The sequence below is a fragment of the Salvelinus fontinalis genome, chromosome 2 (assembly GCF_029448725.1).
Source record: "Salvelinus fontinalis isolate EN_2023a chromosome 2, ASM2944872v1, whole genome shotgun sequence".
NCBI lineage: Eukaryota > Metazoa > Chordata > Actinopteri > Salmoniformes > Salmonidae > Salvelinus > Salvelinus fontinalis.
Window position 1 is genome coordinate 7116905 of NC_074666.1, and position 23446 is coordinate 7140350.

Genomic DNA, 23446 nt, shown 5'->3' on the forward strand with positions numbered 1-23446 from the left:
AGCCATGCACCCACGTGCACACCCTCACACGGAGGTCGCACACCAACACAGACTGACATACACACACAGTTATATTGGATCCTTAAATCCTAGGCAAATTCACAGTGGATAGAGAGGGAGAGGGAAAAGTGGAGAGAGAGACAGATAGAGAGAGACAGACAGAGACAGACAGAGAGACAGAGAGAGACAGAACGAGAGACAGAGAGACAGACAGATAGAGACAGAGACAGAGACAGAGACAGAGACAGCGAGAGAGAGAGAGAGAGAGAGAGAGAGAGAGAGAGAGAGAGAGAGAGAGAGAGAGAGAGAGAGAGTAAAGAGCATTAGTGTGATCTCTTTGAAGTGTCCATACATAACATGGTGCTGTACACTAAATCCCTTCCCACGGTCACAGAGCTGAACTAATGGTCCCACACACACAAACAGACACAGGCCTACACAGACACACCAACCCTGTGTAACACAATCCATGTGCTAAATCACAGCCCGATCATGCCTCAGAAATGGAAGTAGAGTAGACTGTAGCTTGGGAAAGCAAACGAGGACAAGTTCCAGACCACTCACAGCTCCACAGACACAGCAGGACTAGGCAGCCAATATGGGGCGATAGATCTGCACTATAGTCTAGATAGAATGTATGTGCATTCCCGGTAATACACTCGTGTCCCCCATGGACCGGCTCATACATAAAGCATCCTCCATTCAGGCCACATAGGCGTAATTTTCCTCCTTAACTAGCTTTAATGGCGGGCTGTCTGGAGAAAAAAAAGGAAAAATATGCGTACCATCTTAATAGAAGACAATTTGTTGTGTTTTTGAACGTAGTGTGCAACATCCTAAATTGTCCGAAAATCCCAAAATGGTGGTGGATTTTTTATTTATTTGGACAGATCACATACGTATATATATATATATATATATATATATATATATATATATATATATATATATTTTAAATGTACGGCCCACCATTAAAGCTAATTAAGGAGGGAAATCCTAGACTATAGTCCAGATATAGTTCCCACTACAGGGTGCCTAGGCTACAACATGACAGTAGACTATCCCCCCGGCCTGGCCCCAACCCCTTGTTTCGTTTTTTATGGGTTTTTGACAGAGAGTTAAAAAATATATATATATTATTTCAGAAAACACCAGTATACATACAGGAAGTATATAAACAGACAGACAACATATATGCTAGGGGGTACAACAAATGACAGATTATACAGAGACCTTCATTGACACACACGTATTGATTGTTTTAACAGCTTTCTTATTGGAAGAATGTAGACTGGTCGTAATGTCCTGCTAGAAGTCCTTATAGAAAACATGGAACACTGGGATTTTTATTAGTCAATTGACATTTTATGAATCAGACATTTTGCCATTAGCACAATTACATTTAAGAGGTAAGATTGTTTTACTTGATCCTTATTATAATTAAGGAAACCGAGCAACACATTCTCCCATAAACAACAACAAAAGTCATCAAGAATATTATGAATGATAAAAAATAGAAATATCTTGCCATAATCTCTTTACATGTAGATGATGCCAAAATGAACGCAAAAGTGTTTCTGGATGCCCAACACAAGAAGTACAGTTAATGTTGATTTGAATGATTTGCTACTGTAGGTAATACTTCTGAATAATTCTGAAAGAGACCTCTTTGACCTTGTTAACAAGCAGGTATTAGCGTTGTAATAACCAAACCCTTTTCCAACAGATATTATTGACGAATGTATTCCAGTAAGTTGTGTTATAAGGAAAAGAACATAAAGCAAGTATAGACCTATTGTTCTGGGGGAGCAAGAAGAAACACATTTTTCCTAATGGCCACAACCCCATATTTCCTCTCTCTCTCTCATATAGTGTCAATGACAGATACAAATGCATTAACACATACACACACATGCATTAACACATACACACACATACACACACATGCATGAACACATACACACACATGCATTAACACATACACACACATACATGAACACATACACACACATGCATGCGCACATACACACACACATGCATGAACACATACACATACATACACACACATGCATGCGCACATACACACACATACATGAACACATACACACACACGCATTAACACATACACACACATGCATGAACACATACACACACATACACACTCATGCATGCGCACATACACACACACATGCATGCACACATACACACACATGCATGCGCACACACACACACATATGCATGCGCACATACACACACATGCATGCACACATACACACACACATGCATGCGCACATACACACACATGCATGAACACATACACATACATGCATGAACACATACACACACATGCATGAACACATACACACACATGCATGAACACATACACACACACGCATTAACACATACACACACATACACACACATGCATGAACACATACACACACATACACACACATGCATGCGCACACACACACACATATGCATGCGCACATACACACACATGCATGCACACATACACACACACATGCATGCGCACATACACACACACACATGCATGCGCACATACACACACATGCATGAACACATACACACACATGCATGAACACATACACACACATGCATGAACACATACACACACATGCATGAACACATACACACAGACAGACAAAAAGACACACACACTAAACAACCTGTGTGAAGCTATATTAGCCACAATAAGGATTAGCCACAATAAGGATTAGCCACAATAAGGATTAACCACAATAGTGTAGTATTTTCTGTATCTCAAGGAGCAATAGAAAACGGATTACACACATATGCAGCCTTTATCTTGCTGGAAATGAACCTCCCAGAAAATACACCAGACGCTTCCATGCTCTGGTCACAAACTCTCATTGCTAAAAGGGTCATTTTATTGCATGACCCTTTTAGACAGAGACACAGAGAGACAGAGACAGAGACAAAGACTGTCAATGAACACTGTCAACTTTGAGAAAACTATTGCAAATGTAAATGGAGTGTTATTAAAGGCCAAGTTTGAAGTGACTGTCTTGGAGTGAATGAAAACAGAGGTAAATATATGTTATTTATAATATGTGATTAATAATAATTGTGTGTACTGATACCAAATGATTGATACAAAATCATTACACTAATCAATCAAATGTAATGTTATAATGTATATAACAAGAAACTGCTGGCCATTTTATCATGACTCCTACTTCATAATATTAACGACTTATTTATTTATTGTTCTTTACATTTCGTTACAGCCCTGCCATATACGGTATGGAACATTGGTATTTGTATGTTTTGTTTGGATGAAAATGTGATATGCAAAGAAAGAAAAATATAGAAATAACATCGAGTGAAAATAGGACAACAGAGAACAATTTTGCGTCATGAGTTTACATGTTGTTATTGGGTTAGTGTGATATGTTGTATGTGTTGTAAAATATATAATAATAATGAATATTATAATTCTTATAATAATTATAATGTAAACAATTGTTGAATTCGCAGTTCGCCTTCAAAATAAACGTCCACAATTGAAACTGATCCAAACGGAAACAAATAGTGGAATAATTTCACATTTGGACTAGATAATGGTCAACAAGTTTGGAATGTTGTTATATAACTTAAATAAATACAATAAGTAATTAATTTGACAATAAACTAATTTCTAATCCCACTGTGGATTTATTAGACTGCATAATTGCGTTGGGGGCATACATCATTATGCACATGTACAGCCTTATCTACGAAGAGTGTATCCATGAAATGGATATCAGCCTACTCAGTGACACCCACAGATTACAATTGCAAAGAGTTTACACAAATATTAGCGTCTTCGCGCTGAAACCACTGTGAAATGAGCCCAGGTTGATTCTGACAATAAGGGGGCTCTCTGTGTCTAGCCTAATGACAAAATAATGTATTCGACAGCCATGCATTTAAATCACAGAAATGAGGCGATGTCATAGACTTCTAAAACAAATTGAGAGTTGTTCTCACCCAACCATGGTTCGCGAAGAGTTCAGCTGTACACGAATCAATTCCTCAACTTTCTCTTCCTCTTTTCCCCGGGAACTTTCTGCAAGTGACCGGCCGTTTAAATCGGGTTTGAATAGTGAACAGTGGACGCTCGAGACGACAGCACCACCCATTTACCGGCGAGGCTACACCAGAGAGGAAGAGACAGGCCCAACTCAGCAGAAAATCTGTCTCCCTCCAGCAGGTGGCGTTTTTTCGTTGTTTTGCCCACCAAGCAAGGAGTTTTTGTATGGAGTTCAATGAGTGTCGAATTTGGTCAACAAAAAAAAGTAATTTCTTATTTGCTACGTGAGGTTTATTTGATCTAATATATGTTTTGTAATGCTTAAGTTGTTACTGGTATACTGATATAAGTAGGATACTTGACATCCTGGCAACTTTGAGAAAAAAAGTTATATCGGAGTTGTCTAGAGATGGCTATGCATATTCATGATGAGGCTAGTAGCATAGCATCTCTCTCCATTGAGTACAGGCGGTTGACGTCAACAAACCTGGTCGAATATTCAAAAAAGGGTCACCATTTTTTATTTAACTAGGCAATAAGTTAAGAACAAATTCTTATTTACAATGGCAGCCTACGCCGGCCAAACCCAGACAACGCTGGGCCAATTGTGTGCTGCCCTATGGGACTGCCAATTGTGCCCGTTGTGATACAGCCTGGATTCGAACCAGGGTGTCTGTAGTGACGCCTCTAGCACTGAGATGCAGTGCCTTAGACCACTACACCACTCGGGAGCCCAATAATGAGATGTATCCACCAATCCAGAGAAAGGATAGGCAGGAGCTAGACAGCACACCGTGTCGCTTTGTGGACAACAACTCCCATTGTTTGGATGGAGAGACATGTAGTTGGTCAGTATATCCATCATCTTTGGCTATATGGACACGCCTGGTGTCCAAATTGCTGATTTATGTCGCGCCGTTGAGAGTCGAGTGGAAACGAATGGATTCCGATGCGTAAACGAACCAATGATATCCCCTTGAATGGATTTGGGTGAGTAAATGAACCAATGATATCGCTGTATTTAGTGAAGACGGAAGTTCAGAACTATAGACTTGGAATAGAAGCTGGCACCTCATCGCTGGGAGACATGGGTCCTGGATAACGAGAATCTTCGTGGAGAAGGTGTAACAATTGAAGAGAAGCACGGAGAGGCCAGAGATAGAAGAGAAGCATGGAGAGGCCAGACATAGAAGAGAAGCACAGAGAGGCCAGAGATAGAAGAGAATCACGGAGAGGCCAGAGATAGAAGAGAAGCACGGAGAGGATAGAGATAGAAGAGAAGCACGGAGAGGCCAGAGATAGAAGAGAAGAACGGAGAGGCCAGAGATAGAAGAGAAGCACGGAGAGGCCAGAGATAGAAGAGAAGAACGGAGAGGATAGAGATAGAAGAGAAGCATGGAGAGGCCAGAGATAGAAGAGAAGCATGGGGAGGCCAGAGATAGAAGAGAAGCACGGAGAGGATAGAGATAGAAGAGAAGCACGGAGAGGCCAAAGATAGAAGAGAAGCACGGAGAGGATAGAGATCGGAGAGGCCAGAGATAGAAGAGAAGCATGGAGAGGCCAGACATAGAAGAGAAGCATGGAGAGGCCAGAGATAGAAGAGAAGCATGGGGAGGCCAGAGATAGAAGAGAAGCATGGAGAGGCCAGAGATAGAAGAGAAGCACGGAGAGGCCAGAGATAGAAGAGAAGCACGGAGAGGCCAGAGATAGAAGAGAAGCATGGAGAGGCCAGAGATAGAAGAGAAACACCATCAGTGCAAGCTCTGCAAGCAATACAGTGGATGAAGGCACAGCATGAGTGTGGTGAATGGATAGACGGTCTTATAGACAGTTAGGAAGAAGGAGAAGAGCCAAGTACAAATCATATTCTGCTGTCTCTGATGGCTCAGAAATGTAACCTGACGAGAGTGAGGATGAATGACCTGTGGTGGCAGGTGTGGTGAAGACCTCCGAGTCCGAGCTTTTTCCCTATGGTCATGCAAAGGATGATTCGGGCCCAGTGGGAGTGACATTTTTGGAGAAAGTGGATCCATGCCTTTTGGCTGATCCATATGTAGTCTCAGGCTGGGCGGAACATAAGTTGGGTACTGTTCAAATCGGAGAAGGTAGCTCCAAGTGGACTTCTGATGATTTTGTGTTTATGAACCTTTATTTAAACAGGGGAACACGCTGAGACAGAGTCTCTTTTACAGTTGGGCCCTGTGAAACAACAATAAAAACACAGCAATTAATAAGAATTTAAAACCAAACAAAATCAAAACATATAATGTTTACAAGATGGATATTAAAACGATTAAAATAAATAAACTGCTATAAGAAAAACACATTACAAAAAATAATCTCAGTTTATTTTATGCATTTAAACTGTCTTACAAGCACCAAAACATCTAACTGGAGTTCTCTCTGCAATTCATTCCATGAGTGTGGAGCATGATATTCAAATGCCGCGGATCCCCCCGGTGCTGCTGCTCATTCTGTTCACCAGTTCCGGAGGTCTATGTCACCGGCTTCTAGGCTTCACTGAACGGGATTCATTATCATCAACCCCGGACTGTCTGATTACACACACCTGGTTCCCATTCCCCCTGATCAGTATGTTATATATGTGCCCTCTGTTCCCTCTGTCTTTGTCGGTTATTGTTCCCATGTCCCTTGGTGGTGTGAGTACCTATGCGTTGGTGCAGCTGTTATGCTGCATGCTTTATATATTATGTATTACGGGTATCGTCCCGTGTCGGTCAACGAGGTTTACCCTCCTCTTTTGTTTGAGTACAGCCCAGTGTTTTTGTATACGTGTTTGTTTTGGGTGTATTAAAAACCCCTATTGTGTATTCCTGCTCCTGTCTCCAAATCCTTTATACCAGCGTGACAGCTGTTTTGCCTAACTCAGAGTGAATCAGGGGTATCTCTAGCACTAGCATGTCCTGTGACCCAGTCTGATAAACACTGTTTGACCACTGGATTTTTGAGTTAAGATAATTAGGAAGTTTCTGTAAGACAGCTTCATAGACAAATATCAACAGGTGTCTGGTCCTTCCAAAAGTCAGGGAGTCCCAGCCAACCGAAGTGTACAAAAGGCAATGAGGTGTGCAAAAGTTTGCACCAGTAACAAAGCGCAATGCTGCATGATACACTGCATCTAATTTCTTCAGTACTGATGCTGATCCAGGCATATACAGTTGAAGTCGGAAGTTTGCATACACCTTAGCCAAATACATTTAAACTCAGTTTTTCACAATTCCTGACATTTAATCCTAGTAAAAATTCCCTGTTTTAGGTCAGTTAGGATAACCACTTTATTTTAAGAATGTGAAATGTCAGAATAATAGTAGAGAGAATGATTTATTTCAGCTTTTATTTCTTTCATCACATTCCCAGTGGGTCAGAAGTTTACATACACTCAATTAGTATTTGGTACCATTGTCTTTAAATTGTTTAACTTGGGTCAAATGTTTCGGGTAGCCTTACACAAGCTTCCCACAATAAGTTGGGTGAATTTTGGCCCATTCCTCCTGACTGAGCTGGTGTAACTGAGTCAGGTTTGTAGGCCTCCTTGCTCGCACACACTTTTTCAGTTCTGCCCACAAATTTTCTATAAGTTTGAGGTCAGGGCTTTGTGATGGCCACTCCAATACTTTGACTTTGTTGTCCTTAAGCCATTTTGCCACACCTTTGGAAGTATGCTCAGGGTCATTATCCATTTGGAAGACCCATTTGCGACCAAGCTTTAACTTCCTGACTGATGTTTTTGAGATGTTGCTTCAATATATCCACATAATTTTCAATCCTCATGATGCCATCTATTTTGTGAAGTGCACCAGTCCCTCCTGCAGAAAAGCACCCCCACAACATGATGCTGCCACCCCCATGCTTCACGGTTGAGATGGTGTTCTTCGGCTTGCAAGCCTCCCCCTTTTTCCTCCAAACATAACGATGGTCATTACGGCCAAACAGTTCTATTTTTGTTTCATCAGACCAGAGGATATTTCTCCAAAAAGTACAATATTTGTCCCCATGTGCAGTTGCAAACCTTAGTCTGTCTTTTTTATGGCAGATTTGGAGCAGTGGCTTCTTCCTTGCTGAGTGGCCTTTCAGGTTAAGTTAATATAGGACTTGTTTTACTGTGGATATAGATACTTTTGTACCTGTTTCCTCCAGCATCTTCACAGGGTCATTTGCTGTTGTTCTGGGATTGATCTGCTACCTTTCGCACCAAAGTACGTTCATCTCTAGGAGACAGAACGCGTCTCCTTCCTGAGCGGTATGACGGCTGCGTGGTCCCATGGTGTTTATACTTGCCTACTATTGTTTGTACAGATGAACGTGGTACATTCAGGCATTTGGAAATTGCTCCCAAGGATGAACCAGACTTGTGGAGGTCTTGTCACGCCCTGGCCATAGAGAGGCTTTTATTCTCTATTTTGGTTAGGCCAGGGTGTGACTAGTGTGGGGATTCTAGTTTCTTTATTTCTATGTTTTCTGTTTCTATGTTTTGGCCGGGTATGGTTCTCAATCAAGGACAGCTGTCTATCGTTGTCTCTGATTGGGAATCATACTTAGGCAGCCTGTTTTTCCATCTTAGTTGTGGGTAGTTGTCTGTGTTAGTGTCATGTATGGCCCTAGTCAGCTTCACGTTCGTTTTTGTTGTTTCTTGTTTTTGTTGGCTACATTCATAAATAAAAATTAATGTACGCTCACCACGCTGCACCTTGGTCCGGTCATTTCCCATACGACGATCGTGACAGGAGGTCAACAATTGTTTTTCTGAGGTCTTGGCTGATTTCTTTTGATTTTCCCGTGATGTCAAGCAAAGAGGCACTGAGTTTGAAGGTAGGCCTTGAAATACATCCACAGGTACACCTCCAATTGACTCAAATGTTGTCAATTAGCCATTCAGAAGCTTCTAATGCCATGACATCATTTTCTGGAATTTTCCAAGCTGTTAAAAGGCACAGTCAACTTAGTGTATGCAAACTTCTGACCCACTGGAATTGTGATACAGTGACTTATAAGTGAAATAATCTGTCTGTAAACAATTTTTGGACAAATTACTTGTGTCATGTACAATGTAGATGTCCTAACCGACTTGCCGAAACTATAGTTTGTTAACAAGAAATTTGTGGAGTGGTTGAAAAAACGAGTTTTAATGACTCCAACCTAAGTGTATGTAAACTTCCGACTTCAATTATAAAACGTTCCTATAATCAAGAACTGACATAAAAGTGTCCTGTACAATTTCCTTTCTGTGCTGTGATGACAGATAAATATTTATTTATATAAAAAAGTTTTAGAAGAGAGATTATCATCTAACCAAATTCCAAGGTATTTATAGGTGGGAATATGTTCCAAAAGAGAACCATCATGGGTAGCAATGTTCACATTTCCCAATTGTATGTGTTTCTTCTGTCCAGGTGGAGCAGGGAGATTCACGTCACGCGACTAGTGAAAAGACCTGTGACTTGCTTTGCTCTCCAGAGCAGGGTGCCTTTGAAAGGAGTGATTACTGGGGTGGCGTTAAGTGTTGAGGTGGAGGAACTGAAATGGAAAATTCCCTGTGTCTATGACGCCCGCCCTGTGGTGCGACGCAGACCCAGTGGCGAGCGTTTTTGGTGCTTTAGCTATCACCCTGGCCTGATAGTGTCACCTTATCACCCTGGCCTGATATCTTGCTACTTCCTCGTGGGGCAATAGTGGGGTGGGAGTGACGGACGCTATGCTCTGTGCTGTTGTGTTTTGCCGGCTTGCAGGATGCTTAATGTATCTATGTTAATTAACGGTCAATTACCGTGAGACCAGCAGTTATTTGCTTGACAATCACCGGCTGATGAAATTTCATGACTGCCACAGCCTTACATGTACCTCAATTACCTCGATTAACCAGTACCCCTGCAAGTTGACTCGGTACTAGTACTCCTTGTATACAGCCTTACATGTACCTCAATTACCTCGATTAACCAGTACCCCTGCAAGTTGACTCGGTACTAGTACTCCTTGTATACAGCCTTACATTTACCTCAATTACCTCGATTAACCAGTACCCCTGCAAGTTGACTCGGTACTAGTACTCCTTGTATACAGCCTTACATGTACCTCAATTACCTCGAATAACCAGTACCCCTGCAAATTGACTCGGTACTAGTACTCCTTGTATACAGCCTTACATGTACCTCAATTACCTCGATTAACCAGTACCCCCTGCAAATTGACTCGGTACTAGTACTCCTTGTATACAGCCTTACATGTACCTCAATTACCTCGATTAACCAGTACCCCCTGCAAGTTGACTCGGTACTAGTACTCCTTGTATACAGCCTTACATGTACCTCAATTACCTCGAATAACCAGTACCCCTGCAAGTTGACTCGGTACTAGTACTCCTTGTATACAGCCTTACATGTACCTCAATTACCTCGATTAACCAGTACCCCTGCAAGTTGACTCGGTACTAGTACTCCTTGTATACAGCCTTACATGTACCTCAATTACCTCGATTAACCAGTACCCCTGCAAGTTGACTCGGTACTAGTACTCCTTGTATACAGCCTCCTTATTGTTATTTTATTGTGTTACTATTTTATCTTTAGTTTATATAGCAAATCTTTCTTAATTTAAAAAAATAACATTTGATTTAATATATAATTAGTGTACAAAGGACAGTTGGTCTATGGGCAGGGCTAGGGTGTACAATAACACATTACACAAATGCCTTAAGGGATATACTCACATTTATCATTTTAACAGCTTTTTTGTTGGTAGAGAATTTAATTGTCTTAAAATATTGTTACATTTATTTTTGTAAAGTAAACCTTTTTGTAAAACTTTTTGTTAATTTTGTTAATAAGTAGGTACAGTGCATTCGAAAAGTATTCAGACCCCTTGACTTTTTCCACATTTTGATTGTTGTAGCCTTTTTCTAAAATTGATTACATTGGTTTTTCCCCTCGTCAATCAACACACAATATCTCATAATAACAAAGCAAAAACTGTTTTTAGAAGAAAAAAAACTGAAATATATATATTTTTTTAGAGAAAATATCACATTTACATAAGTATTCAGACCCTTTACTCAGTACTTTGTTAAAGCAACTTTGGCAGCGATTACAGCCTTGAGTCTTCTTGGGTATGACGCTACAAGCGTGTAAGAAATGTGATATTTTTTTATTTTTTATTTTATTTGATACCCGTAAAGAAGTCGAATATGTTGTTCCACATTGGAAAATGTAGCTCTTCAAAGAAAATCATTATAATCCAAGGAACTCAGTTTCACTATGACATATGCCCACAGGTTCCTCGATACTGCCAATCACTGTGACTCTTCTTTATACTAGAAGTGAAATACCCAGACCCAAGACATCTCTGCTGAATGTCCTCGGACAGTCAGACACACTATTTTCTTTTAAAGGCCAGGGGAGCTTACTTCTGATATTTTACAGTCTGTAACCTTCATAAAAAACTAAAAAAACTGGGTCATCAGTCTGTCTGCGCAGAGGCATCCACACAGAGGCACTGTACAGTCGTGGCCAAAAGTTTTGAGAATGACACAAATATTAATTTTCACAAAGTCTGCTGCCTCAGTTTGTATGATGGCAATTTGCATATACTCCAGAATGTTATGAAGAGTGATCCGATGAATTGCAATGAATTACAAAGTCCCTCTTTGCCATGCAAATGAACTGAATCCCCCAAAAACATTTCCACTGCATTTCAGCCCTGCCACAAAAGGACCAGCTGACATCATGTCAGTGATTCTCTCGTTAACACAGGTGTGAGTGTTGACGAGGACAAGGCTGGAGATCACTCTGTCATGCTGATTGAGTTCGAATAAGAGGCTGCCATCAGTCAAGATGGGGCCCAGAAGTTAATTGACAGCATGCCAGGGCAGATTGCAGAGGTCTTGAAAAAGAAGGGTCAACACTGCAAATATTGACTCTTTGCATCAACTTCATGTAATTGTCAACAAAAGCCTTTGACACTTATGAAATGCTTGTAATTATACTTCAGTATTCCATAGTAACATCTGACAAAAATATCTAAAGACACTGAAGCAGCAAACTTTGTGGAAATTAATATTAGTGTCATTCTCAAAACTTTTGGCCACGACTGTACTTCATTAGACACAGATCCTCAGGTTGGACTCCTTGAAGAATGGGCTGAGGTAGCTCAAATTAGTCATGCTTTCCCTCCCTCCCTCTCACAGCAGTTATATCTATGAGAAAGTAACCAATCAGGGATACTGATTATGCTGAGCTGCATTACAAACAGTGGAGCAGTTTTATCACATCCCACAATGGCAGTTTTATCACATCTACAATGCCAGTTTTATCACATCTACAATGCCAGTTTTATCACATCTACAATGCCAGTTTTATCACATCTACAATGCCAGTTTTATCACATCCACAATGCCAGTTTTATCACATCCACAATGCCAGTTTTATCACATCCCACAATGGCAGTTTTATCACATCCCACAATGCCAGTTTTATCACATCCCACAATGCCAGTTTTATCACATCCACAATGCCAGTTTTATCACATCCACAATGCCAGTTTTATCACATCCACAATGCCAGTTTTGGTTTAAATTCAAGAAATGGTTACTCTCACCTGTTCACAGGTTCACCAGGATGAGTTTCCCTCTGAAGATCTCTTCCACTAGAACCACAGGAGGCCATCTCAGGCAGGGAGCTGGAGTTACTGTCTGTCCCTAGGTTATCAGCTCTCTCCCTGGGGAAGCCCTCCTCACAATGCTGGGTGACCTGGGTCCCAGGCAAGGATTTCTTAGGAACCTTAGGGGTTGGAGATGGCTCTTCTGTCTGAATGGTCACCTGTCTCTGTAAGGACATTGAAACTGACTGACCAGGAACAGGAGGAAGATTCCTTCTGGCCCCACCAGTTGATGCTGTATCTGGAGATGGAACACCCTGATCAGGGGGGAATGTGTTCCCTTCAGGGACGTCATCACAGACAAGTGACGAAGCGGTAGAGGCGGTAGCAGACCCCACAGCCTGAGCTGACATTAGCTGACTTGTCTGTGGTTTTCCTTCCTCACAGTGGGCCTGTGGGTCTTTGTGTTTACTCCTACTGAGTGATCCCCCTCTGGGGAGGGGAGGCAGCCCCTGGGCCTGTTGGGTCTTTGGACCAGGACCAGCCTGGCTGGATAGAGGTGAGCGAGGCTGGTCCTGTCTGGAGCCAGGCTGGTCCTGTCTGGAGCCAGGCTGGTCCTGTCTGGAGCCAGGCTGGTCCTGTCTGGAGCCAGGCTGGTCCTGTCTGGAGCCAGGCTGGTCCTGTCTGGAGCCAGGCTTGCTAGATAGAGCTGTGAGAAGGGGAGAGCTACAGACATGGTCCCCTGCCGGCCGCTGGCTCTGACTCCTGCCCAGCCCCGCCCCCTTCTTGGTTCCTCCTTTCACAGAATTCCCACTCTTGTCTCTCTTCCTGAGGAGGAGGCGGGGCAAGGTGCCCATGTGGGTATAGTTGTCGCTGGAGCGGGCGTAGCTGGAGGTGCGCGGACGAGTCATATCCATGTCGTCAACAGACGTCTCCGCGGCGTCGGGGGAGGATACCACATCCAGAGCTCTGCCCCCGTCAGGCTTAGAGGGAGATTTCTCTGACGATGATCCACGACGAAAGGATAGGTTGGAGAGACTCCCGAGCCACTTGAAACCTGTTGAGGGGGAGAGGCAGACATACAATGTGTCATACATTTACAGTAATAACCTGGTATGTGCTTAGTAATATGTCTGTTATCTTTTGTATAGACTGTTTTGTTTCATTCATCATAAAACACTCAAGTGTTTTAGAATGTGGAATGTAATGTATTGACCCCCTGGGCTGGGTTGTAGGATTGCAGGTGAATGCCTGGTTCTTTTTATAGAACTCCAGCTGTTCAAAGTTAACAATATAACATGCTCAGATTCAGAGTTGGTGTAAGATCCAGAACAGCCCCTCAGGGGAACAATATATAAACACTGGGCAGGAATGGAAACAACTTGTCTGAGGGGTTATGAGCTGACTTCTTTTTACTGTTTTTTTTTACAGATATTTCCACACTATGAGGTCGAAATAACTAACAATTGAAATTGCGAATGTCCTTTTAGTGTAAGAGGAAAAAATTTGTGGAAATAATTGCTGGAATTTCAGCCTGTTCAGGTGGGATGGAGTTTTTGGCCCACAGCATGACATCACAATCTGATATGATTATTCTGACCAATGAGCAGTCATCTTATATTTGCATATGTATTCTCCTACTTTGAAGGGGTAAGCAGGGTAGGCTCTAGAGCAGGGGTGTCAAACATACGGCCCGCGGGCCGGAACCGGCCCCCAAGGAGGTTCGATCAGGCCCGCAGGATAATTTGAAAGTGGAAAAAATGCATAAAAGACATGGAATTAATATTTTTAATTCGCTGCAATTCATGGATTATCCGCTAAGGGGCGCACTCTTTCCATCAGAGTAGAAGACAAGCCGCATCACTGAGACAGACTGAAAACAGCAGACGGTATCAATGCGCCATCTGCTGCTTGTTACGACGTTGTTAATACCTTGGTCTCTACCTCTCCGCTACACCCTCATTAGCCAAAATGTCGTTATCCAAACGGAGAAAAGTAGATAAGGAGTGTAGAATTTTCAAAGAAAAATGGACCACGTCCTATACAACTCCATAAATGTTCAGTATGTATTGTATGTGTATGTATGTTTCATGTATGAAGTTTACAGATTTACAGGACAGGCGAACACTTTCTTCATTACACATTTAAAATCACTCTCCTTAGTTTGTAAGGTGTACGCAGGGATTACATTTAGATTTTATATGCGTATGTGTAAGTGGTTTAAAAATTCCTTTCTTTAAAAGTCTCATTTAATCTTAAAGTGCATTACTATATTTTTCAGTACCAATTAAAGTTTTGTGCCTTTGTACAATCAGTGGGATCAGTTGCAATGCATATTTGTGAATGATAAAAGTAAATTGCACATTTGTCTAAGGAAATATGAGGTGTTTCATGAAATGTTTTGTAAAAGGATAGTTCATTAAATTTCAATATTTTCCTAATGTTCTTGTGCTTCTTTACACCAAAACAAAGGAAAGACATGATATTTTGGTTATTTATAGCAGAGTATGGTATAATTTTAATGGTCCGGCCCACTTGACATCTCCCTAGGCCGTATGTGGCCCACGATGCGAAATGAGTTTGACACCCCTGCTCTAGAGTCTACGATCCTATCCGCCATTCAGGGCTGTATATGTAAATATATTTACATTTGTATCAACACGCCCACATGATCAGACTGAGCATTACAATGGCAAAAGGAGGCTCAGAGAGGGAAATTATAAAACGTATTTTCATGAAGTAAACATACACAGTGATTTATAAAACATACAGTGATGATTTAAAAATACAATTTTAAAGACAGTGCCTTCAGAGAGTTTTCACACCCCTTGCCTTTTTCCACATTTCATTGTGTTACAGCCTGCATTTAAAATTGATGACGTTCTGTATTTTTACTGGCCTGATTCAACCCCTTTGTTATGGCAAGCCTAAATAAGTTAATGAGTAAGATTTGCATAACAAGTCACATAATAAGTTGCATGGACTCACTCTGTGTGCAATAATAGTGTTTAACATGATTTTCGAATGACTACCCCATCTCTGTACCCAACACATACAAACAGCGTCAATACAAGGCTAAGATTTAGTCGTCCTACACTTGCTCTGACGCTCGTCGGATGTGGCAGGGCTTGCAAACCATTACAGACTACAAAGGGAAGGACAGCCGAGAGCTTCCCAATGACATGAGCCTACCGGACGAGCTAAACTACTTCTATGCTCGCTTTGAGGCAAATAACACTGAAACATGCATGAGAGCACCAGCTGTACCAGAAGACTGTGTCTAAAACAGGTCAACATTCACAAGGAAGCAGGGCCAGACGGATTACCAGGACGTGTACTGCAAGCATGCGCTGACCAATTAGCAAGTGTCTTCACTGACATTTTCTACCTCTCCCCTGACCGAGTCAATAATACCAACATGTTTTAAGCAGACCCGTAGCACTAAGGTAACCTGCCTAAATGACTACCGATCCGTAGCACTTACTTCTGTAGCCATGAAGTGCTTGGAAAGTCTGGTCATGGCTCACATCAACACCATCATCCCAGAAACCCTAGATCCACTGCAGTTCCTCGGTGTACACATCACGGACAAACTGAATTGGTCCACCCACACAGACAGCGTTGTGAAGAAGGCGCAGCAGCGCCTCTTCAACCTCAGGAGGCTGAAGAAATTCGGCATGTCGCCAAAAGCACTCACAAACTTCTACAGATGCACAATCGAGAGCATCCTGTCGGGCTGTATCACCGCCTGGTACGGCAACTGCTCCGCCCACAACCGTAAGGCTCTCCAGAGGGTAGTGAGGTCTGCACAACGCATCACCGGGGGCAAACTACCTGCCCTCCAGGACACCTACACCACCCGATGTCACAGGAAGGCCATAAAGATCATCAAGGACAACAACCACCCAAGCCACTGCCTGTTCACCCCGCTATCACCCAGAAGGCGAGGTCAGTACAGGTGCATCAAAGCAGGGACCGAGAGACTGAAAAACAGCTTCTATCTCAAGGCCATCAGACAGTTAAACAGCCACCATTAACATTTAGTGGCCGCTGCCAACATACTGACTCAACTCCAGCTCACTTTAATAATGGGAATTGATGGAAATTATGTAAAAATGTACCACTAGCCACTTTAAACAATGCCACTTAATATAATGTTTACATACCCTACATTACTCATCTCATATGTATATACTGTACTCTATATCATCTACTGCATCTTACCATCTTTATGTAATACATGTATCACTAGCCACTTTAAACTATGCCACTTTATGTTTACATACCCTACATTACTCATCTCATATGTATATACTATACTCTATACCATCTACTGCATCTTGCCTATGCCGTTCTGTACCATCACTCATTCAAATATCTTTATGTATATCAAATCAAATCAAATCAAGTTTATTTTATATAGCCCTTAGTACATCAGCTAATATCTCGAAGTGCTGTACAGAAACCCAGCCTAAAACCCCAAACAGCAAGCAATGCAGGTGTAGAAGCACGGTGGCTAGGGAAAAACTCCCTAGAAAAGCCAAAACCTAGGAAGAAACCTAGAGAGGAACCAGGCTATGAGGGGTGGCCAGTCCTCTTCTGGCTGTGCCGGGTGGAGGACCGGGTGGAGGACATATTCTTTATCCCTTTACACTTGTGTGTATAAGGTAGTAGTTGTGGAATTGTTAGGTTAGATTACTTGTTGGTTATTACTGCATTGTCAGAACTAGAACCACAAGCATTTCGCTACACTCGCATTAACATCTGCTAACCATGTGTATGTGACAAATAAAATTTGATTTGATTTGATTTGAGTTTGCATACCACCCCAACTGATCCACAGATGATGCAGTCTCTATTGCACTCCACACTGCCCTTTCCCACCTGGACAGAAGGAACACCTATGTGATAATGCTATTTATTGACTACAGCTCAGTGTTCAACACCATAGTGCTCTCAACGCTCATCACTAAGCAAAGGACCCTGGGACTAAACACCTCCCACTGCAACTGGATCCTGGACTTCCTGACGGGCTGCCCCCAGGTGGTAAGGGTAGGTAACAACATATCCTCCACGCTGATCCTCAACACAGGGGCCCCTCAGGGGTGCGTGCTCAGCCCCCTCCTGTACTCCCTGTTCACTCATGACTGCATGGCCAGGCACGACTCCAACACCATCATTACATTTGCCGATGACACAACAGTGGTAGGCCTGATCACCAACAACAACAAGACAGCCTATAGGAAGGAGGTCAGAGACCTGGCCATGTGGTGCCAGGACAACAACCTCTCCCTCAACATGATCAAGACAAAGGAGTTGATTGTGGACTACAGTATTAAGAGGACCAAGCACGCCCCCATTCTCATTGACGTGCTGCAATGGAGCAGGTTGAGAGCTTTAAGTTCCATTGTGTCCACATCACCAACAAACTAACATGGTCCGAGCACACCATGACAGTCGTGAAGCGGGCACGACAAAACCTATTCCCCCTCAGGAGACTGAAAAGATTTGGCATGGGTCCTCAGATCCTCAAAAGGTTCTACAGCTGCACCATCGAGAGCATCCTGACCTGTTGCATCATTGCCTGATATGGCAACTGCTCGGCCTCCAACTGCAAGGCACTACAGAGGGTAGTGCAAATGGCCCAGTACATCACTGGGGCCAAGCTTCCTGCCATCCAGGACCTCTATACCAGGCGGTGTCAGAGGAAGGCCCTGAAAATTGTCAAAGACTCCAGCCACCCTAGTCATAGACTGTTCTCTCTGCTAGCACACGGCAAGCGGTACAGGAGTGCCAAGTCTAGGTCCAAGAGGCTTCTAAACAGCTTCTACCCCCAAGCCATAAGACCCCTGAACATCTAGTCAAATGGCTACCCAGACTACTCACATTGCCCCCCACCTCCCCTCTCCCTACTACTGCCACTCTCTGTTGTCATCTATGCATGGTCATACACCTGTTGTATTCGGAGCATGTGACTGATTTGAAGAACCTTTGGCAGCGATTACAGCCTCGAGTCTTCTTGGGTATGACGCTACAAGCTTGGCACACCTGTATTCGGGGAGTTTCTCTCATTCTTCTCTGTAGATCCTCTCAAGCTCTTTCAGGTTGGATGGGGAGCATCGCTGCACAGTTATTTTCGCGTCTCTCCAGAGATGTTCGATTGGGTTCAAGTCCGGGCTCTGGCTGGGTCACTCAAGGACATTCAGAGACTTGTCCTGAAGCCACTCCTGCATTGTCTTGGCTGTGTGCTCAGGGTTGTTGTCCTGTTGGAAGGTGAAACTTCACCCCAGTCTGAGGTCCTGAGTGCTCTGGAGCAGGTTTTAATCAAGGATCTTGCTGTACTATGCTCTGGTCATCTTTCCCTCGACCCCGGCTAGTCTCCTAGTCCCTACCATTGAAAAACATCCCCACTGCATGATGCTGCCACCACCATGCTTCACCATAGGGATGGTGCCAGGTTTCCTCCAGATGTGACACTTGGCATTCAGTCCAAAGAGTTCAATCTTGGTTTCATCAGACCAGAGAATCTTGTTTTTTATGGTCTGAGAGTCCTTTAGGTGTCTTTAGGCAAACTCCGAGCAGGCTGTCGTGTGCCTTTTACTGAGGAGTGGCTTCCAGGAAGGCCTGATTCCTGGAGTGCTGCAGAGATGGTTGTCCTTCTGGAATGTTGTCCCATCGCCACATAGGAACTCTGGAACTCTGTCAGAGTGACCATCGGGTTCTTGGTCACCTCCCTGACCAAGACCCTTCTCCCCCGATTGCTCAGTTTGGCCGGGTGGTCAGCTCTAAGAAGAGTCTTGGTGGTTTCAAACTTCTTCCATTTAATATTGATGGAGGCCACTGTGTTCTTGGGGACCTTCAATGCTGCAGAAATGTTTTGGTACTCTTCCTTAGGTCTGTGCCTCGCCAGAATCCTGTATCGGAGCTCTACATATAATTCCTTCGAACTCATGGCTTGGTTTTTGCTCTGACATGCACTGTCAACTGTAGGACCTTATATAGAGACGTGTGTGTGTGCCTTTCCAAATCATGCCCAATCAATTGAATTTACCACAGGTGGACTCCAATCAAGTTGTAGAAACATATCAAGGATGATCAATGGAAACAGGATGCACCTGAGCTCAATTTTTAGTCTAATAGCAAATGGTCTGAATATTTATGTAAATAAGGTATTTCTGTTTTTTTGTTTTTATGAATTTGCAAACATTTCTTAAAACCTATTTTCGCTTTGTCATTATGGGGTATTGTGTGTAGATTGATGAGGAAAAGATTAACGTAATCAATTTTAGAATAAGGCTGTAATGTAACAAAATTTGGAAAAAGGGAAGGGGTCTGAATACTTTCCGAATGCACTGTATGTAAACTAGTTATTTCTGTGTTTCATTTTCAATACATTTGCTAAAATTTCCAAAAATATGTTTTCTATTTGTCAGTATGGGGTATTGTTTGTGGATGGGTGAGAAGGCTCAGGCTGTAACACAACAAAATGTGGAATAAGTCAAGGGGTGTGAAAACTCTCTGAAGGCATGGTATGCTCTTCTTATTGAGCAAAAAAAGGGAGGCTTTGCCTGCTTTTGGATACCTGTGATTTCAGAAAGGTAGGCTACAGTAGGCTACAAATTTTTACAGTAATAACCGTTGTTCTCTGAACTTCCTCTAGACTCTTGTGTTTCTGTCCAGACCGTTAACTGAGAAGACTCTGATAGTTAAATATTAAACAGACACGGACAGAACAGGGCAGCCAGTGCTATACTGTGAACAGAAGGATGAGAAAGAAACTGCTGGGTTGGTCTTTACTTTGTCCTCAAAGAGGCACTGGCCACACAGTAAAGGAGAATTTTGTACCATGACTTTTGCAACTGTGATATCTTACCTACTATCTCTCCCTTGTGACGTAAAGAGCACATTCAAAGAGGACCTGATAACTGATGAAACTGAAATGTTTCCTGTGTGTGCTGCTGCTGCAGGTGTGTGTGTGTGGTATTTTCACACTTCCACCTCCTCTTCCCCTCAGTGAAGTACAGAAATGAAGAAATGTTCTCCATTAAACCAGGCTGAGGTATATGTCAAGACCAAAAATAGCCTATCATATATAACCTATACATTATAATGCAGTATATGATGTCTATGTCCCTGCTACGTAGTCTGAGGTTGTCGTGACGCATGTTATTGTAATGGTGTAGCTCTAGCACCTCCTTGTAGCAGGCTAGATCAGGAGAAGTGCATTTTTTAGCATGTCCCTGTTCATTTATTTATCAGCGAGAAAGCCTTATTTAGGTCACTCTAAAAAGATAGATGAAGACATAGAGGCTGTAGATATGTTGTCTATCTATACATTTGCATGAGACTAGTGAGAGGAATGGCAGGTGGCTCGTCAAACAGAGCTGCTGTCCTGTCACCAACGTGACATAATCATAATAGAGGTACATTTAGTTTATGATTAACGTGAATCGTCACTTTCCACACACACACACACTAGTGGTACTACACACACACACACACACACTAAAGTGGTACTACACACACACTAAAGTGGTACTACACACACATCGTAGGCTACTCACTCAGTTTCCGTTTTCCGCTCATGTTGTGGATGTGGGATGATGTCCAACTTCAGGCTGACTGGCCGGGGGGGAGAGCTACTCACTGGCTGGGGGGGAAGATAGCTACTGACTGGCTGGGGGGGAAGATAGCTACTGACTGGCTGGGGGGGAAGATAGCTACTGACTGGCTGGGGGGGAAGATAGCTACTGACTGGCTGGGGGGGAAGATAGCTACTGACTGGCTGGGGGGGAAGATAGCTACTGACTGGAGATCTAGAGCTGGAACCAACCTCTCCTCTAGCCGACACAGTTCAGTTCCGCTCCACGGGGCAGATGTAGAGATGCATGCTTTAGAAGCTAGCTGTGTAAACAGACCTCTGTGCTTCCTGTGTTGGGCAGTGGGGAGGAGGAGGTGATAGAGAGGTGAGATAGGAGCTTGAAATAGTATTAAGGCTATTCGTTTTTTTCAATTGTTTAAGCACAATTTTGAAAACAGGGCCCGGTTTGTCAAAACACTACACGCAATTAGCACAACCCTACAAAGTAGCACGACACTTCAGATCATTTGCAAAATGGAACACTTTTGTCAAAACTATACACGACTTCATAAAAATAATATTTTGTTACCGTACGAAACACACACATTTCATATAACTTCAATCTTTTTGAACCAGTTACATACTGCTGTTGCTTACCTAAAACACTTTTAGCAAGTCTAATTGTCAGTGATTAGAGTACTGTAAATGAAGTACACAGAGAAAGTGCAACTATACAAACACTACACAAGACCAATGCTGCAGACTGAGGAAAATATCATTTATTTCTCTCCATATACCCAAATCAGTCAACATGTCAACATGGAGAATCACAACAAAACATGTCCCAGTTATCATGCTACTACAGTAGTGGGCATAACACTGTTAGCTCAGCAAATGGACAAACATAAAATACTGTATCCAGTACAGGTTACAATTACAGTAAATAACAACAAACATAAAAAATAATCTGAAAAAAAATGACAATATTGTACAGAGAATACTACAGGAAACATACTATACATTATGTCTTCGCCTAGCTGGATCTGGCCAGAGAATTTAATCAACATCACAAGCAATATCGTCATTAGCAAGAAAACGTGGGAAGAACCGTCTTGAATGTCGAATCCATCCTTGCACAGCTGTGGCGTCGACTTGGTCACAGGCGTCCTCCATGGCCTGAATGAGGGGTACCTGAGCCTGGGGCTGGAGATCGTAAACCTTCCACCGCCATGCAGAGAAAAACTCTTCGATAGGGCTTAGAAACTGAGAGTATGGTGGAAGGTATAGTACTGTCAACTGTGGATGGTGTTGAAACCAGTTCTGGACCAAAGCAGAGCGGTGGAATGACACATTGTCCCACATGACCGTGTATTGCATCGGGTGCATTTCATTACCTGCTGTGACGATGTGGAGCAATCGGTCCAAAAATGTGAGAATATGAGGTGTGTTGTAAGGGCCCATTTTGGCATGACGGAGGACAACCCCCGTTCCCGACCCTCAATCCTATGTAGAGAATAATACATGTAACTTACTGGACAATGTCACAGGAAGGGGTATCACAAGTGCTGATATGGTACATACAATAAGCGGCTGATTACTGTAACTGTAGACAGATCTTCTTCTACCTGTTTTCCTGTCGAAAAGTCCTTATGACAGATGCCACTGTATATCTGCTAAGATTTGGGGGAACTCTCTCAGTCCAGCCTCCCTCAGCGTCAATCCGTGGTTCACAACATGGTCCACTAGTGTTGCACAAATGTCATTTGATAAGTTTGGTCCTCTTCTTCTTTGTGCACGTTCTCCTCCTGCTTCAGGTCTTCCTCGACCTCTGGCTCGGGCTCTGCCTCTATCTCCTTCTCCTCCTCTGTGTACTCCTCCTCTCACCCTCACTCTTCTTCTGACTCCTTCCATTTTGGTTGCACCTACCGGCTGCATTTTTATAGTGCTAAAACCTGATTGGTGTCTACAATTTAGCAATCATGTGTTTGTGCAACTGATGGCTGTGTTTAACAGATTGGCTCATAGGTGTGGTAATTTGACAGTCAGTGCTTTGGAATTGCAAGGAAGTGACATCATGATATACTTCTGTGTCTGATGTATACAAGTGTGTTTAGTTTTTTGCAAATCACTGTGTGTAATGTTTTGCAAATAGTGTGACGCTGACAATGTGCTTACAGTTGTGCAAATCTAGCCTTGTGTTT

General features: G+C 42.8%; 1 protein-coding gene across 1 annotated transcript in view; it reads right to left on the reverse strand.

Annotated features, from left to right (window-relative positions):
* Window positions 1-21354, reverse strand: part of LOC129810962 (SH2 domain-containing protein 3C-like) — a 167579-nt gene extending 146225 nt beyond the window's left edge. Inside the window, exons 1-2 of the mRNA XM_055862000.1 lie at window positions 21229-21354; window positions 12665-13721 (exon numbers count right to left, since the gene is read on the reverse strand). Of these exons, the coding sequence (XP_055717975.1) occupies window positions 12665-13721; window positions 21229-21250 (1079 nt within the window). The 5' untranslated portion in view covers window positions 21251-21354. The remainder of the gene's footprint in view (window positions 1-12664; window positions 13722-21228) is intronic.
* Window positions 21355-23446: the final 2092 nt, after the last annotated feature.